At 38.7% G+C, this 18,804-nt stretch overlaps 1 protein-coding gene across 1 annotated transcript in view; it reads right to left on the bottom strand.

Annotated features, from left to right (window-relative positions):
- LOC150098430 (valine--tRNA ligase-like) overlaps positions 1-18,444 on the bottom strand; it is a 382,977-nt gene extending 364,533 nt beyond the window's left edge. Inside the window, exons 1-2 of the mRNA XM_090405873.1 lie at positions 17,870-18,444; positions 654-705 (exon numbers count right to left, since the gene is read on the bottom strand). Of these exons, the coding sequence (XP_090261999.1) occupies positions 654-705; positions 17,870-18,061 (244 nt within the window). The 5' untranslated portion in view covers positions 18,062-18,444. The remainder of the gene's footprint in view (positions 1-653; positions 706-17,869) is intronic.
- Positions 18,445-18,804: the final 360 nt, after the last annotated feature.

Genomic DNA, 18,804 nt, shown 5'->3' with positions numbered 1-18,804 from the left:
ATTGCATTAGCAAAACATTACTGGTTGCAATTAGCAATTCCTTCACATCAGGCATACTACAAAACACCTGACAAGGGTTCGTGTACAATCTTTCAGGTTCCTATAGGTGCACACTCATGGAATTCTACTAAAAGCCATTAACATTTAGTGATTAGATAACTGAAAATCTAATTACACTTCAGTTGATCACGCTAACCCATTCAAGGATTAGTTAACTGAAGGTTGATTCATCTTACTAAATGAATTTATTCATTTTCATTTATTCATCTTGGTCTGAACTCGAGGCTGAATAATTGAGCAATCACTGTATATCATTTTGCTATTGGTTGTAATTCTGCTGGACAACACATGGTGTACATATCACACAACATATAGCTGAGGTGATCATAATTGCAATGTCAAGAATAAAGCATTCAAATATAACTGGTTTTTTGGTTGTTGTGAGTGTACTTTTATGTTTATTTCACCATTCAGAGTTATGATATTCAATTCTATAGAAATATTCAATTCTATCTGGAGAATATGGCTTGAATATCTCGAGGCTTCGTCTGAACTTGGCTGGATGGGTAAAAGATATTAATAAAGGAAAAATAGCATTACCTTACTTGTTATCTGTTATTACCAGATATACGAATAAAATAAAATTAGGATACCTTTTTTCTCTCCTTCCACAACAGAAGCAGAATGATGCAAAAGTACTCTTCCCTACAAAAGACAAGATATTTTAAATTAAATGCAATAAAATATCAAAGGAAAGAAAATACATGTACTTCTAAAAAACAATAACATGAATTTACTTTCAAGTAATAAAACAATTATATAATGGATAAAAAAATAACTCTAGCAAAACTTTTTTAATTAAAATACTAACTGTTCACAAGAATATATATGTCATCAAATAAAATAGATTGCTTCAAGCATTTCTCAAGGAGCACAAATGAGTTCAAATGGTTTTGTAAATGCTATTAATCATATAATCCTTCACACTATAACCATTTACAGCCACTATGAATGGTTATCATATCATGTCATGTCTATACTATATTTTTTCATAAATCAATCTCACACATGAGAGGCAGCAAATCCCTGCAGTATGTGGCCAAGTAGTTGAGAAGAATGGAAGGCAGATTCCTGCTGATATGTTCTTTGAAGAACTGGAGAATGCAGTTCTTCAAACTGCAGTCTCCAGTTCTTGATTCAGTATGTTTGAGGCAACAAACAAATGTTGACCAACAGCAGGTGCACCTACTTAAAGACTTAAGAGAAAGTAGAGAAATGGTAACAGCTAGTTCAGCATCCAAGAAAATAATATAGAAGAGGCATAAGGCAGAAACAGAATTGTGAGAAAATGACATGTGTGACTGAAAGAGGGCTCAACAATTAACCAGACTGCTCTCTTCTGGATAGCATTAGCATTTTTAGGAAGGTTTTTGGTGAACCACCCAAATATTCTACATTAGGATATTTGGGTGGTTCACCTAAATCTCAGATCTGTTAGGACAGATCTGAGATTTAGTCAGTGTTAGAAGTCAGTCAGACTTCTGAGGGGAATTGACATACTGTTTGGAAACTGACAAGGCTATGGATGTGAATTTGTGTCAGCAAGGTTAGAGATGTAATTCAGCACAAGAAGACAAATCTGAACTTGTTTGGAGATCTGGATGTTATCAAAGGTAAGTGAAGTGAGATCTTTCTTATCAGAAATAGGACAAGCTTTCATTTCTGGTAGCTTTGATATTTGCATAGTCATCTTTGTCCCACTGTAGAATGACAAGTTGAAATTTAAGGAAATTATTATGGAAGATCTTTAAGTTTCAAATGGTTGTATTATGTAGTATAAAGTGCATCAAATGAGGAAGAGGAATAAAGGGATTTGAGACTGGTGAGAAAAGATCATTTCTGAATAGGAGAAGACCCACATTGGTGAGAAATTTGAAAAAGGGAACCATCCATGAACATGTGTCATATATTGCAACACCTAAATATAAAGTTTTACATAAAAAGGGAAGAAGGATCTCAATTTATGAAACAAGAGAAATAGAATTATTTTAATGAAATAATACAGGTAAAAACAAGTAAAAGATACTCTTAAATTTATTAAAGATTAAGAGCTAATGTTTCTTTAGCATAATACTGGCATGTTAAAGCTAACAAAGTGGCATGGAAGTCATTAAGATTCAAATTAAGTCAGTTTAGATAATTATATTGGAAATGCAAAGCAATCATTCTTTCTTTGGGAAAGAGGAATTGTAACATTAATTTAACTCATTATAAAATGTCATATTCTAAGAAATATATAACATATTAACCTTTCAGATAAGCATCTCCCAAATGAAGTGTCAATATTGAATTATTCAAGGTCGCTTAGGTTTGGCTGATGGAGAACATCTTTACAGAGTTTTTGAATAATTCTGGAAATTTCAAGGCAATGCAACAAAGTGTAATTTTCTACCATTTATTATTTTACCATAATGGCACCTCTAGAGAGTACCAGGATTTACTAAGGGTGGCCACTACATAATTTCATCCCAAATGACCATCCTCCATACCACACTACTCTATCTCACACTTATCCATCTCCATTTCACAAATGCATTTTTAAATGTGTTTTTTGCATGCATTCTCTGACCAGCATGCTTGTCTGCTACTTCTATGAGACCAGCTAACCTGAAAGTCCCATAAAAATTCTCCATACCAACTGGCTGGAATGTGTACATGATGTTAATATATGTATATAGATAGATACTTGTTGTTGTGCCCAATGTATTTCTACAACCAACAGATAACACTAATAATAGGACTCTAGCGTTGATGTATAATTTTTTTTTTTTCACCAGAGGTCAGGCCAACAATTGTTGCAGCGGTTGGTCAGTGTCTTTAACAAACCAGTTTGATTGTAGTGTAGCTTGTTTTCTGTGTATAGTTGTATGCTCCAGAAGATGACCTTGACATAAAGGTCGAAATGTCGAATGTAGATTTTAGTTATATTAAACTAAAGTTTTTATTCAAACACAGTAGTTGTCTCCATAATTTTCAAAAATGCAAAATGTCTCCATACAGTAGGTTTCGGTGTTTTCAGAAATGGACATAATCAATATGCCTTTCCCATTTCAACCAGATATGTTGCATCAAAGTCTTTATAAAGAGAGAGAACCTCTTTATCCCTACTTATCAATGTGTTTTTCCACATGCAAGTTATCATTTGAGCTATTTTATCCACTTTTGTAATATGAGCTCCAACATCACCTATCTGTTCTTCATCATCCCCAAATCCCTATCTTCATAAATTTGCAGTACAGTCCCATTAAGGTAATGTGGAGCTTGTCATCTTTTCAGCCCCAGGATATATATATAACCTTATACTTTGTACTATATTAAATATATAACCTTCTACTATATTAAACTAGCAACTATTATCCTTTGCCTATAATGTCAATTTAGCTTCACGTTTACATCTGAAAGTTGTTTAATTGTCATCTTTTTCAAAAGAATCAAAATTTGCACATGCATTTTTCTTTTCAAACTGATACATGTTTTTATCCGGTTTAAAAGATGCTGACTTCTCATTGTTAATTCCATGTGTACTCATGTTTCAGGGATCAATCTAAGGATATGTAATACACAATAACTGAGTAAGACATTCTCGTTTTGTGCATTTTCTCTTCATGTAAATTCAAGCATTTTTTTTTTATGATGTTATTAATGACTGGTCTATGTTCTTGAGGAGGTACTTAATGCTTATCAGCTCTACCCTTTACTCCTGATTTTCAAAAAACATTTCTGTAACTTTGGCATTCATTTCTTACTCTATTATTTAGGTCTCCAACATGAGCCAGTTTCCCCCCCCCCTCAAAAAAAATTAAGCTGATTATTTTTTCTAATGACTTGAAAAATGGCTTTACTTTCTTCTAAGGAACAATAGATAGAAATAACAGATAACAGTTAACATTATGAGCACCCTTTCCTGTAACATGCACTTACTCAGTATTTTAGACACATTTTTTTAGGATTTTATCTATTCTCTTATATATTTTCATATATACTTGGAAACCACAACATTACTTGCATAGAATTCCTGGCTTCCAGCACCTCTTGATTCATCAAAAGGATGCACAGCATATTTAATAATGAAAATGTTTCAAGAGAGCCATGGTATCTGAAATAGTCCACCTAAAGGAAAGCATCTGAAATAGTAGTTTAATATACACAGAATGTGTCTGAAACTGTAAAAAAATAAAAAAAAAAAAAAAAATTAAGTTCTGTGAGCTTTTAAATAATGTAATAACAATTTGATCGGTACAAATGTGGAGCAAATTCAGGCCTGCTTTGCAAATTGCTACCCTTTGTAACTGGATAGCCAGCTTCCTCTGATCATTCACCAAATGTCATGGTGATGTCACCCTCTGTTCGAGCTTTGTCGCCAATGCAGGCGTGCCTCGGGGCTCCATTCTCTCACCTACCCTCTTTCTCTCATACATAAATGACCTGCTCTCAATCATCCTACTCCTTTGACAAACCATGCAGTTCCCAGACACCCCTTACATTAAGATCATCTGCAACCAGTGTCTTAAAAATCTCCAAACCATCCTTCAGCAGAGCAAGGATAACTGAATGACCTTCAATGCTGCCAAAACACAGTCCTACCTTTTCTCTTGCAAAAGGGATCTCAGCTCATCTTCAATAATACACACATCACAGACAGGGTGAACTATCTCTCCTTAGACTGACATTCACCTCCAACCTCTCTTGACACAAACACATCACATCAATAGTTTCCTCAGCTTCTAAAAAAATAGGCATTCTTTTCTGCTCAAGAAGTTATTTTACACCCACCAAGCTAGTATACCAAATACAAATCCACTCGTCCTTTGAATACTGATCACATTTGGGGCAGTGCATCTAAAACCTCCTTGAAAAGTCTTGATGCTGTCCAGAGGACAGCAATTCAGCTCATAGATGATCTTTCCCTCACAGGCACACTTCAACCTCTATCTCACTGAAATAGTGTTTCAGCTCTGTCTCTCTCTTCTATAGGTACTTCCATGGTTGCTGCTCCAGTGAAATGGCAAACATTATTCTTCCACTTGCTGTTAGGATTGTTTAACAAGGGCAGCAGCTGATCAGCGGTCCAACATCCTCTTACAGTACAAATGCAAACTCATTGAACTGCTTCTCTTCTTCAATTTATTCCATCTACACCTGTTCTCTGAGCAGCCTTCCCCATGATGTGTCTAGCAACAATTTCAACCTACAGCTCTTTAAGAAGAATGTCAATAGATTTCTTCTTTCTCAACCTTTATCTGCACCTCATCACACACACACACACACACACACACACACACAGACACACACACACACACACACACACACACACACACACACACACACACACACACACACATCATCATCACTTTAAAATAGCAGATCTGTCAATACAAATGCCAGTTTACTTACTTAATGTGCACGTGATATAATAACAGGAATTGAAGTGGCAGGGTACAGCATTTTTTGGCAGGATAGGAAACGAAAATGTGGTGGTGGAGTACTGCTCATGATAAGTGATGACTTATGTCCTCTAATCAGTGTGAGTGAGATTAAATATCCATACTCTGAAGCCAAGAAAAAAGGTTATACTAGTCAAGAAATTATATTCTTCTCTTAATCCTTTACCCAAGTGTGTCAGAAAAACAAAGTTTACGTGTGAGCATCTTCAAAACCAGACCACTTATATACAAACTGTTGACTTGATATCAATTGCTTCAGGATTGCATAATATACAGCACACTTCCTTTCAGACATGCACATTGCTATGTTATGGGAAGGGTCATTATCCAAACAAGTTTCAGCCTTTGAGGTCTAATTAGTAGGAACTAGAGCCAGGAAGATACCAAGGTTAAATCAATGCACATTTTCTTTTCCATATTGGAGGATTGGAATATGTGGATGCTTGGAGGCTGTTTGAGTTTGAATGAGGAAGGACGAAGGCATCTGGAGAGATTGTTGTTTTCTGAACAAGTCAGTGTGTCAATGCAGGGAAACTAGATCACCCAGGGTGGACAGTAGCAGGGATGGCCTCTTGTGGTAATGGGTACTTTGGAGAAGGGGGAACGACATCAGGTAATGCTGAGTCCAATACAGTCTAGAGGGGATAATGTCAGGTATAGAAACAGTGGCATTTTTATGCTTTATACTAATGCCAGCAATATCCAAAATAAAGGAGAGGAATTGGTGCCGCTGATAGCTTCAGCCTGGTCAAAGATTATGGGGCTCTTTGTGACGTGGTTGACGGAGAATGATATAATAACAGGAATTGAAGTGGCAGGGTACAGCATTTTTTTGGCAGGATAGGAAGCGAAAACATGGTGGTGTACTGCTTATGATAAGTGATGACTTATGTCCTCTAAGAGTGGAGGCTTTGGAAGGCAGTGACACTAATGGTTTTCAAAGCATATGTTGTGAGATAGAAGTGGCCAAGACAGGATATTTAGTGGGGTGTTGCTATAAACCAGGGAGCACAGAGGGTGGGGACCAGCATGGGAAGAGGAAAATGCATGTAGTAATAAGGGAATGGAATTTCTAGAATTCCTGAGGGACAAAAGTCTTAGGTAACATGTAATAGAGGGAACAAGAGGTTCAAGAGTTTTGGATTTGGTCATAGCATCAGAGGAGTTGATAATAACTGAGATGACATCTCTTCTCCCAATTGGAGAGAGTGACCATGTGGTTTTGACTTGGAAGATGAAAAGACATGCAGGTGTATCAAAGAAAAGGGAACGTATGTGAAATTATAAGGCAGGTGATTATAACGGTCTTAGGTACCAACTAGGGGAAGTTCCATGGAAGGCAGAATTGGAAGGCCAGGATATCATTAGTGCTTGGGAAATTGTGAAAAGATATTTGTTAGCAGCAATAGTAAGCTGTATTCCACGAGTGAAGAAGCAGACACAATTTGGTGTAAAGTGGATGACAAACAATATCAAACAGGAACTGCAGTTGAAAAAGAGATTATGGAAGACATATAAGGAGAGATGTAGAGGGTAGATACACAAAGAATATAAGACGCAGGCCAGGAGAGTGATCGGTATGGTGAGGAAGGCAAAACTGGAATATGAGAAGAGATTGGCACTAAGATCCAAAGAAAATCCTAGGGGATTTTTTAGCTACGTGGCCAGGAGGAGGAGAAATGATTGTGGAAGAATGACATTGCGGGATAAAAATGGGAATAGAGTGACTGATGCAGAGGACATAGTGGAGTTGTTCAATGAGCACTTTATTGGAGTATTTCATCTTGGAGAAGAAGGATTTAATACTAGAGGAATAGGGCAGGTTCAGAGTTTAGAGGTGCAAGAAAAGAGTGTGTTCCAAATAATGAGTACTCTCGATACCAGTTTTATTTATTTATTTATTCGTATGGAGTTTCCTCCCTTTTTCTCCACTGTCCCTATTGGGGCGAGTTGAGCCCCCTCATGGGGGGGTTAAGTATTTATGGCTGTAGATCAGTGTGTTTTCACGGGGCCAGTTTGCCTGCTTGTGGGATGAAAATCACCAGATAAACTGGCGGAAAAAATCCTACTGCCGCGTGCCCAAGACTGGCTAACTTGGCTATGGCTGAGGGAGATCCTCAAATTCCTCACGTCTTTGACGGGAATTGAACCTGGGACACTCCTTCCTCAGTCATATGGTTGCAAAGCGCACAGCCACTAGACTAACCGTGCAGACTGGATACCTAAAGCTGTGGGACTGGATGGTATTTCATCACGGGTTTTGAGAAAATGTGCTAAAGAACTGACAGCTCCATTGACCTAGCTCTTCAATAAAAGTCTGGCTGTGGGAAAAGTACCCAAGGAATAGAAGGAAAGTAAGATAGTGGTGCTGCACAAGGGTGGTAGCAAACTGGAAGTGTCTAATTATAGGCCAGTTTGTGTGTCATCAGTAGTTGTTAAGGTCTTGGAGAAATTAGAGAGGGACTATATACGGCATTGGGCAGATGAGGGTAATGTTATTTGTTAGAATCAACATGGATTTGTTAAGGGGCGCTCTTGCTTTAGTAATATGATTGCCTTTTATAATAAAGTGACAAGAGCAGTTGACGAGGGAAAGGCACTGCCATTTTTTTTAGATTTTGCAAAGGCGTTTGACAGGGTGCCACATGATAAGCTGATATTTAAGTTGCAGCACATGGGTTTAGATATCGGGTTAGTCAGCTGGTTTCAGGATTGGCTGTCTGATAGGTATCAGAGACTCAGTACTGGGACCTGTATTGTTCAACCTTTATATCAATGACATTGTTAATGGATTGCAAGGGAATATTCAGTTGTTTGTGGATGATGTGAAGCTGGGAAGGGTTATCAGTAATAGTGCAGATGTGGCAGCCCTGCAAGAGAATTTGAATAAACTAGATAGATGGGCAAATGAATGGGGGGAGGGGTCGGTTTAATGCAGCAAAATGTAAAGTCTTGAAGTTTGGGAACCATCAATGGGAGGATGCATACTCGATTGGAGAAGCTATACTGGAAGAAGTAGGGGAAACAAGAGATCTGTAGGTGATGACTGATAGAAAACTGAAATTCAGAGAGCATATTGCAAAGGTGGTGAAGGTAACCCAGAGGATATTGCTGCAATACTGAGGAGGAGGCTGACCTGCAGAGATAGAGTTATCATTCCTGATCAGACCACACTTAGACTATTGTTCTCAGGTTTGGTCCCCAGGATTTGAAGGGGATAAATTAACCGTGGAAAGGGTACAAAGGCAGATAACAAAGATTGATGAGGGAATGTGGACTGCAGAGTTTGGTGGATTGAAGGAGAGGTGATATGATAGAGACTTTTAAACTGTTGAGAGGCAGTTACAGGGTAGACATTGGGAGTTCTTTCGCTTAGTCGAACAGCAGGAAAGAGTGATGACAAGGGGCCATTCCTGAAAGTTACGAAAGGAGGCTGTGAGCAAGAGGGTGAGGAGTGGTTTCTTTGCATGGAGGGTGGTTGAACCATGGAATGCATTACCTGAGAGAGTGGTTAGAGCAGGAACGGTCAATGGGTACAAGGAGTGGTATGATAAACTTTGTGTTTCCTAAAAACGACCTCCCACGATGAGTCTTTTGACTCCACAGAGGCCTGGATAATAATAATATACAAGTAGTATATGGATATGGAAAATATATTTTAATATTCTGGATCACAGACTTGTAGGATCTTCCTCCCCAATTTGGTTACAAAGAAAATTACTAAAAAAATGGAAAATTCTGATGTGCCATGAATGTAGGGTATGATGATGGCATTTCTGAAGTCGTTCTGAAAAGATGGCTGAGGAATGGGGGAGGAACTGATTATTTTTTTTAATTCTGTAATCACTGTAGCCATTGGAAAGGAAGGTGTTGTGTATGTGGTTGAAGGGGAGGTTCCACTGGAACAAAACTTGTGGGCTCTATTTGGTTAGAGTTTTAATAATGCCATATTGTTGAGAAGGGTGATGGTGGGTGAGTTTGTGAAAGGGAGGTTCCATTGGAACAAAGCTTGTGCTCACTTTCAACCGAACTCAACACCTTCCTTTCCAATGGCTATAATGGAATACTAAAAGCTTTCCAATGGAATACTAAGAGCTGTATACCTTCCTCTCTTCTTCCTTTTAAGTGAATAAGTTGATTTCTGCTTCTATTGTTGTGATTGGCACTTATTTTCTGGTTTGTTGCAATGGACCGAGGTTTGATCACTAGGGCTGTTACTTCTAAAAGGTCTAAGCAAATCTTAAGTCTCAAATATTAATCTCACTCATTCCATGGTACTATTTGCAAATTACCTGGTATCACAGTCTTTCTCTTTGGTTAGAGTAGTGGTGAAAGAAATGAAGAAGGTAAAAGAATCGTAGAGCATGTGGTGGCCTTCGATCTGGCTATAGCTAACACGTGGTTTAAGAAGAGATAGGAAACCTGATAACCTATAAGAGCAAGGATAGAATGAGTCAGATTGACTATATTATGTGCCGTAGGAAACATCTGAAGGAGGTGAAAAACTGTAAAGTGATTAATGGAGAGAGTGTAGCGGCACAGCACAGGTTAGTTGTGGTAGACTGTGATATAAAAGGGGAAAAGAAGAATAAATGGAAGTGGTGGAAAGATAGGAAAATAAAGTGTAAAGTGGTGGAAATTGGAAGAGGAAGGCCCAAGGAATAAGTTTAAAGAAAAGATACTGAAAGAAATGAAGTTACCAGAGGATGTGGAAGAATGGTGGAACGTAAATAGTCGGATTATTAGAAAAATGGGAGAAGAGGTGCTCGGTATAACATCAGGAAAGGGGTCGCCCAAAGATAAGGAAGCATGGTGGTGGAATGAGGAGGTGCAGTTGGAGATCAAGGAAAAGAAAAAGGCAAAGAAAAAATGGCATATGACTGGAACTAGAGCCAACAAGGAGGCATACAGATTAGCGAAGAAAAATGCAAAGAGAGCTGTGGCAAGGGCAGATGACGAGGTTTATGAAGTACAGGAGAGAAACGATGGTGAACCTCAGTTGTTAAGAATAACGAAAGCTAGAGATAAGGCCTCGAAAGACATAACATCGGTCAAGCAGATAAAGGACGCCTCAAGAGTAGTACTACAAGAGGAGGACAAAATCAGAGGAAGATGGAAAGAATATTTCCGTAATCTGCTAAATGAAGAGAATCCAAGAGAGAGGTGTGAGGATGGAGAGGCAAACGAAGGATTGGCGCAGGACATCAGCAGAGAGGAAGTGCTTTGGGTACTGAGAAAAACAAAGAATGGAAAGGCTGTGGGGGGTGGACCAGATACCTGAGGAAGTGTGGAGAAGTCTGGGCAGTGAGGGTGCAGACATGTTATGGGATCTGATGAGGAAAATAGCCCAACAGGAAAAGATACCAGAGGAATGGAGAAAAAGCATTCTCGTCCCAATCTATAAAGGAAAAGGAGATGTTCAAGATTGTGGCAACCATAGAGGAATCAAGCTGATGTCACACACGTTGAAGATATGGGAAAGAGTAATTAAAGGAAGGATACGGCGGGAAACAGAAATTGGCGAGGAGCAGTTTGGATTTATGCCAGGAAGAAGGACAATGGATGCGATATTTGCGCTAAGGTGACTGATGGAGAAATATAGGGAGATGCAGGTGGAGCTGTATAATATTCAACTTCTAGGTGTTTATAGACCTAGAAAAGTCGTACGAGAGAGTGGCCAGGCAGGAGGTATAGAGGTGTATGAGGAAGAAGGGGGTGTCGGAGAAGTACGCGAGGCTGGTGAAGGAGATGTATGAGGGAGTGAAAACTGAGGTCAGGTCTAGTGTCGGCATGACAGAGGGGTTCCCCATTGTCATCAGGCTCCACCAGGGATGAGCTCTGAGCCCCTACCTCTTTGACCTGGTCATGGATGTACTAGTGGAGGATGTCAAGAAGAAGGCACCATGGAGCATGCTGTTTGCCGACGACATTGTTCTATGCGAATCATCCCGAGAGAAGCTTGAAAAGAGCCTTTCCCTGGAAGAGTGGAGGAGAGAGGTATTGGAGGAGAGAGGCATGAGAATTAACCAGGTGAAGACCGAATATATGTCAACAGGGAGTGCCGAGGATATGGTCATACGACTCCAGGGTGAAAGGTTAACTTCAGGGAAGAAATTCAAGTACCTCGGGTCGGTCGTCGAGAGGAATGGAGACCTGGAATAACAGCACCGAATAACATGCAGCTGAATGAACTGGAGGAAGATGAGCGGGGTCCTGTGTGACATGAGAGTGAGTTGTAAGATGAAAGGAAAGCTGTATAAGATGGTGGTGAGGCTGGTGAAGCTTCATGACGTGGAGACATGGCCTATAACAAAAGCACAGGAGAGGAAGATGGAGGTGGCGGAGATGCAGATATTGAGATGGATGAGTGGTGTGACAAAGGACAGGATAAGGAATGACTAAATCAGAGGGACGGTCAAGGTGGGACCGATTCGTAAGAAGGTACAGGAAAGCAGGCTGAGGTGGTTCGGTCATGTAGAGAGGTAAATGAGTGGAGTGCATGGAGGTGAAAGGAAGGAGGAAAAGAGGCAGGCCCAAGCTCAGGTGGAGGGATAAGGTGGCAGAGGATCTTAGGGAGAAAGGATGGAGTCGGGAAAACGCCCTGGAGACCAGAGAACCTGGAGGAAGACGATTAAAGATGGCAACGCCAACCCCGTTTAACATGGGATAAAGGCATAGTGAAAGAAGAAGACAGTCTTTTCCTCATCTGAATACTATACTTAAAACATGCAGGCCTTAGAGAAAGTTCTTTGAAATAACATGGTAGTCTTGCTAAACCCATTCAACCATCTCCTGATTTTCAGCAGTTGTAGTGTCTAATGGCATGCCTGATCTAAAGTGATCACCTATTTTGTTACCCCACAATCATTATTATTATTGTACAGGCGTCTCCATGGAGTCTGAAGACATTGCAGGAGACCTAATCTATCATACCTCTCCTTGAACCCATTTAACAGACAAAGCACTCACAACTGACTCTGGCAACCTATTCCATTCATTCACAACTCTTTAAGCAAAAAAACCTAGTTCTCACACTTTCCTACTAACTACACCTTTATTCAACTTCCAGGGATAATCCCTTGTTCTGGACCCTCCAAGGCAAGTGCTGAAACATTTCCCCTGCATCAATCCTATAAAACCCTTTAAACAACTTAAACATTTTATCATATCCCCTCTTTTTCTGCTATCGACAAACTTCTGCAATCCACACACCCTCAATCTATATTTCATAGGGAACATTCCACAGACCACTCACTATCTTGGTCACTCGCCTCTGGATCTTCTTCATCACTTCCATATCCCCAAGATGAATAATGACTTCATTATCTCTACTTGTCAGTTCTTCAATAGCCAAGTAATCTTATAGGCTACCTTAGCAATATGTCCTCTAAACTTTAACTCTCTGTCTACTACCATCCCTAAATCTCGAGCTTCCTCTATTTCGTGGAGTACAGTGTCATCAATGTGATACACAGCTTGTAATCTGTTTATCCCAAAATGCATAACTTTACATTTCTCCACATTGAATTGTTATTTGATTCAGTTGTTTGTATCATCAGAAAACAACTGAATATTTCCTTTCAAGTTTTCTTTTTTGCCGCTAGAGGGATTTGTAGTCGTTTGTGTTTGTGAGAGCTCCTGATAAGATAAGTGTTATTTTAAGTTATCGTTGATAAATTTACTTGAATATTACATAGTTTTGTTTACCTTGCGTATCTTAGTGTGTCTGTTTGTGAGAGCTCCTGATAAGATAAGTGTTATTTTAAGTTATCATTGATAAATTTACTTGAATATTACGTAGTTCTGTTTGCCTTGCGTATCTTAGCATGTCTGTTTGTGTGTTTTTGGCGTTTCATTTTAAAATTTGATAAAATACGTTAGAAGTAAGTATGGCTCCCGTACGAAGGAAAATGGCAGCCAGTAATGATGGTTCGCCATCTTTGTTTAATAACGGTAATATAAAGGAGATGATTCAGTGTACTATCTGTGAAATGTACGTTTTGCGGAGTGCAATCAGAGTATGGTTAGATGATAATAAAGGAGTGAATGTGTGTAGAAAATGAAAGGAGAATGAGGAATTAAAGTGTATTTCAGGTCGTGAGTGTGATATTTTTGTAACACTTCAGAATTAAGAAAATAGTGATATGACAAGAAATGGCGAGGTTGTACCAGAGAACTGTGAGGGCGTGAATGTAGAAAGTGTGAATGATGGTATTAATTCAGAGCAAATTAATGGTTTTACAGAGAATAAAAAAGAGGGGATAGATGCAATGAGTGAGATCACGTTGCTGAGTGGAGCGATACAAAGGGCAAAGTGGCAGCTAGAGCATATGAACAAAAGTCGACTGAGTGTACCAGCCAATAATAAAAAGTATGATAGGAAAAATAAGCGTATGAGTGTGAATGCAAACAAAATGAAGGAGAGAGTGCTGTAATGAGACTCGTTAGTACGAGGTGTGTTAGTAGAGGATTTGACAAAATCATACCAACCTGGTGCAACCATAAAGGATGTAACTGAGTCTATTAGAGAGCAAAAGGAAAGAGTGAAAGAAATGATTGTTGTGGCAGGTACGAATGATTTGAAAGGAAATAAAATGGAAATGATAGAGGACCTGAATGAATTGTTTGAGGTAGCAAAAGAAAAGAGTGAGAGAGTTAGGATGATTAGTCTTTTGCCGCAGTATGACAGTGAAGTGTTTAAGAGGAGGGCCATAATTGCAAATGACTTTATGCGTGGGTTATGTATGACGAGTGGTGTGGAATTTGTGGACGTGTGGAGTGAGTTCAATGGGCGAAAGGATCTATATAAGATGGATGGCTTGCATTTGAATGGATACGGTGTAAGGAGACTTGAAAAAGTGTTGCTGAATGTAGTGGATGTGCAAAATCAGGGAAACTAGATTCATTAAAGGGGGGGGTAGATATACAGACCTTAGGGAGGCAGTTGAATGTATGAATGAGTATAATATGCCCGAGCAAATAAGGACAACAAATCAGAATGGGATAGTTAATATAAGGCATCAAGGTAGGGATGGGGCTAATGGGGGTCTTAAATTCATGTACACTAATGCTAGGAGTATTAGGGACAAGAAAGAAGAGTTTTGGCCATCGTTGGCACTTCCCGACCACAGGTTATTGGCATTAGCGAATCATGGCTGACTGTAGATGATATAGCAAGTGGGATTGAATGTGATGGGTATAGTGTGTTCAGGAATGACAGGGAGAATAAAATGGGGGGAGGAGTATTGTTGATGATAACTGATGAGCTGCAGCCAAGGAGAATAGAAGTTCCATTGCAGGATAGAGAAAAGAGCACATTTGAGGCCATTTGGTGTGAAATTGTGGTTAGCAGAACAAAATATACAATTGGATGCTGCTATAGACCAGGTGATGGAAAAAGATGGTGGAGGCAGTATGCATATAGAAGAAATGAGTGGAAGGAGGGTAATTATTATGGGAGATTTCAACTGTGGTCGCATTGATTGGAGTGAGGAGAGGACACATGGGAGGGAGGAATTGGATTTTATGCGGTTATTAAGGGAAAACTATCTGTGACAGCATGTAATGGAAAATACTAGGGGTCAAAGAGTGCTTGACCTAGTAATTACATCTGAGGATTTGGCTGTAACAAATATGCCCACATTGCCACCAATTCGTGAGAGTGATCATAGGGTCTTGACTTGGGAGGTGGCTAAAGGTGTGGAATACCTTTAGCCACCAATACAACTACAAGGACTAGAAGTTGATAGTGCATGGGAGGCAGTTAAGAAGTGTTTGCATGAAGCAATGGCTGACTGTATACCTAGAGTCCAAATAATAAATCAAGTAGGGGTTAAATGGATGAATAACACCACTAAGCTTCAGCTGCAAAAAAAGAAACAACTATGGAGGAAATTTAAGGAGAAAGGTGACCGGCAGGCACATGAATGGTAAAAAGCGCAGGCCAGAAGGGTAACGAGTGTGGTAAGAAAAGCAAAAAAGGATTACGAAAGAACATTGGCCATGCAGGCTAAAGAGAATCCTAAACAGTTTTTTCGATATGTTGCAAGTAAAAGGAAAAATGTATATGGCAGAATTATTTTAAAGAATGACGATGGTAGGGAAGTAACCGAATCAGCTGATATAGTTGAATTACTGAGCGAGCACTTTGCAAGAATATATCATCCAGGTGGTGACATTGCAGAAATGAATGAACCAGTAATTATACGGGAATTGTGGTGAATAGTCTATTGCATAACCTCAATGTCAATACATCTGTGGGATTGGATGGTATACCAGCTCGTGTCGTACAAGAAGCGGCTAAAGCTTCTTGTACTTATACAATTGTTTAATTTGAGTCTCAGGTCTGGATTAGTCCCGAGGGGGGTGGAAAGAGTCGAAAATAGTTCCACTGCATAAAGGTGGTTCCAAGACTGCTGTTGTAAATTACCGACCGATTAGCATATCAGGAATTGTTGTCAACGGCTTAGAGAAATTAGTCAAGAAATGAATACAAGATTGGATAGATGAAAATGGGATATTGTATGGGGGACAACATGGTTTTGTGAAGGGTAGATCATGCCTCAGTAACTTGCTCACGTTTTATAACACAGTGGCGGCTGAACTGGATAAGGGTAATGGGTTTACAGTGATTCTACTGGACCTTGCCAAGGCCTTTGACAGGATACCACATGGAACCCTAATCAGTAAACTGGAGCAGATGGGGATGGATATAGGGTTGATGAGATGGATAGGAGGGTGGTTGATGGAAAGATACCAGAGAGTGGTTTATTCAGGAGTTGAGTCTAAAAGATGGCTTGTGACTAGTGGTGTGCTGCAGGACTCTGTTCTTGGACGACTACTTTTCAATTTGTTAATCAATGATATAGGAAAGGATCTGAGAGGAAGTGTTCACTTGTTTGCTGATGATGCAAAGTTGGGTAGAGCAATTGTGAGTGCACAGGATGTCAAAATTTTACACGATGATTTGGATAGTTTGAAGGACTAGGCTAGGAAAAATGGATGTCAATTTAATGTGCCAAAGTGTAAGGTTATGCATTTTGGGGTGAAAAGAATAGCAGCAGTATATCGCATTGGTGGAACCGTACTCCAGGAGATTGATGAGGCCAGGGATTTGGGAATATTGGTGGATAGGGAATTGAAGTTTAGGGGGCACATTGCAAAAGTGGCTAAATCAGCTCATCAAATCACTTGGCTTCTGAAAAATACTTTAACATGCAGAGACAAACAAGTTATTGTTCCTCTGTATCGAGCCTTGATAAAACCCCATCTGGACTACTGTGCCCAGTTATGGGCGCCAGGGTTTCTTCGTGATGGGGAGGAAGTGGAGAGGATCCAGAGACGAGTGACCTAGATAGCAGGTCTGTGGAATGAACCTTATGAGAATAGGTTGAAGATTTGTGGGTTGCAAAAATTGGTTGATAGGCAGAAAAGGGGGTGATATGATTGAGACATTCAAATTACTGAAGGGTTTCTATAAGATTAATCCAGAATATATTTTTTGAAAATAGGACTGGTGGTGGGAGGACTCGGGGCCATGCATAGAAGCTGGGTAACAATGTGGTTAACAAGGGTGTTAGAGCTAGGTTTTTTACTTGGAGAGTGGTGAATGAGTGGAATAAGCTGCCAAAATCTGTTGTGGGTGCTATGACCATGAATGAGTTCAAGGCAAGGTATGATAGATACTGTGTGAATGTCGAATAGTTGTTCTTGACATGATGTTAGGGCCTCCCTCGATGAGTCTGTCGACTCCTTGGAGTTGCCTGGGATAATGATAATAATAATAATAATAATAAAAGTTATTTCTTATATCATTTATGTACAAATTAAACAGCAATAGTTCCAGCACTGAACCTTGTAGCACACCACTGTCACCTGTTTTTGCCTCAATTCTGCTCCTCCATATACCACTTTTTGATATCCGTCCAGCAGCCAATCTCTTATCCACTTAACCAGTGTCATATCCATCTCCATTTGTTCTAATTTGCATAACTAACTGGGTTCTTATTATGCTGATATCAATACTCTTTTGCACCATGCACACTGGCTAGTTTGATGAAGTGCCATAAATTTTTCTTATCTTGATGTAAGAAATTTGCAGTATGAAGATCACTTGATATAGTCATTGTAAAACCTTCAATGGCAAGTTATAGCAAAAAAAGTTCAAAAATAAATAATAAAATAATAATGATGCGGCAATACGCTCAACATTAGCATATCTTAAAAAGCAAAGGCATTACTTTTTCAGAATATTCTTTATATGAGCTGCATAACACTAAATTTATATGAATTCTGAAAACATATTAAGCTTATCTGATGTTTCTCTACATCAAGAAAAATCGTTAAGATTCCTACCAATACCTTACCTGTTCATGATTACTGTCCTTTTCTGAATCGGAAATCGACTTCGCGAGAAATGCATTACTTTCCTTAAAGGGACTTTTACAAGTGGTTCCAAAACACCGTAAGTATCTGTGAGGCAAACGTTTTAGATGAAAATACTTCACTCGAGTTACTGAAAAAAACATGTTTCCAACATGTGAAATAATATATAACATGAGGATGATCAAGCTAGTCGGCGAATCAATATAATCTATGAGAATACCGATCGCGAATTAATGAACATTTTCACATAGAGAAAAAAAAAATGAACACACGTTCAGATAGGTGATATAGTAACCGATATGAGAAAAAAAAGCAGTAAAAAAACTAAAATTATTTTTCAAATACAATAAATTTTAACTGCATCGCACATCGAAAAACAGTTTGATTCCAATACAAGGACAACGACACCTGCGGGTAATGGACGTGGTTACCATAAACAGATCGATATACCTGTCAAAAACAGTTGCAGCAAAACACTTCGAAATTAAAATTGATAAATTTTATTTTACATATTCTGTTTTACATAATCTACCTAAAGAAATAGAATTCTTTTCGGCTCTTTATTTATTGACATTTAATTTTTTTTTTAAATAGCGTACTATACATATAGTACACTATTTACACTATCTAATAGTGTTATCTCCCTCAATGAGCCTTTGGACTCCCTGGAGATGTCACATAATAATAATAATAATATATATATATATATATATATATATATATATATATATATATATATATATATATATATATATATATATATATATATATATATATATATAGGTTATTTTTTTAAAATATTGCTTCTACTATAAATTAAAGATGCAAAGAAATTATATTATTGGTTTTAATCATTTATCCAAGTAAGCAAAACAATGTTTTGTGTGTGAAATATCTTCACTTTTGAGCTACTTTT

This window comes from Typopeltis vanoorti, chromosome 15, assembly GCF_054136105.1.
Source record: "Typopeltis vanoorti isolate ZY-2024b chromosome 15, IOZ_Tvanoo_1.0, whole genome shotgun sequence".
Lineage (NCBI taxonomy): Eukaryota > Metazoa > Arthropoda > Arachnida > Uropygi > Thelyphonidae > Typopeltis > Typopeltis vanoorti.
Note: the sequence above shows the minus strand (reverse complement) of the source record. Positions and strands in the feature narration are given on the sequence as shown.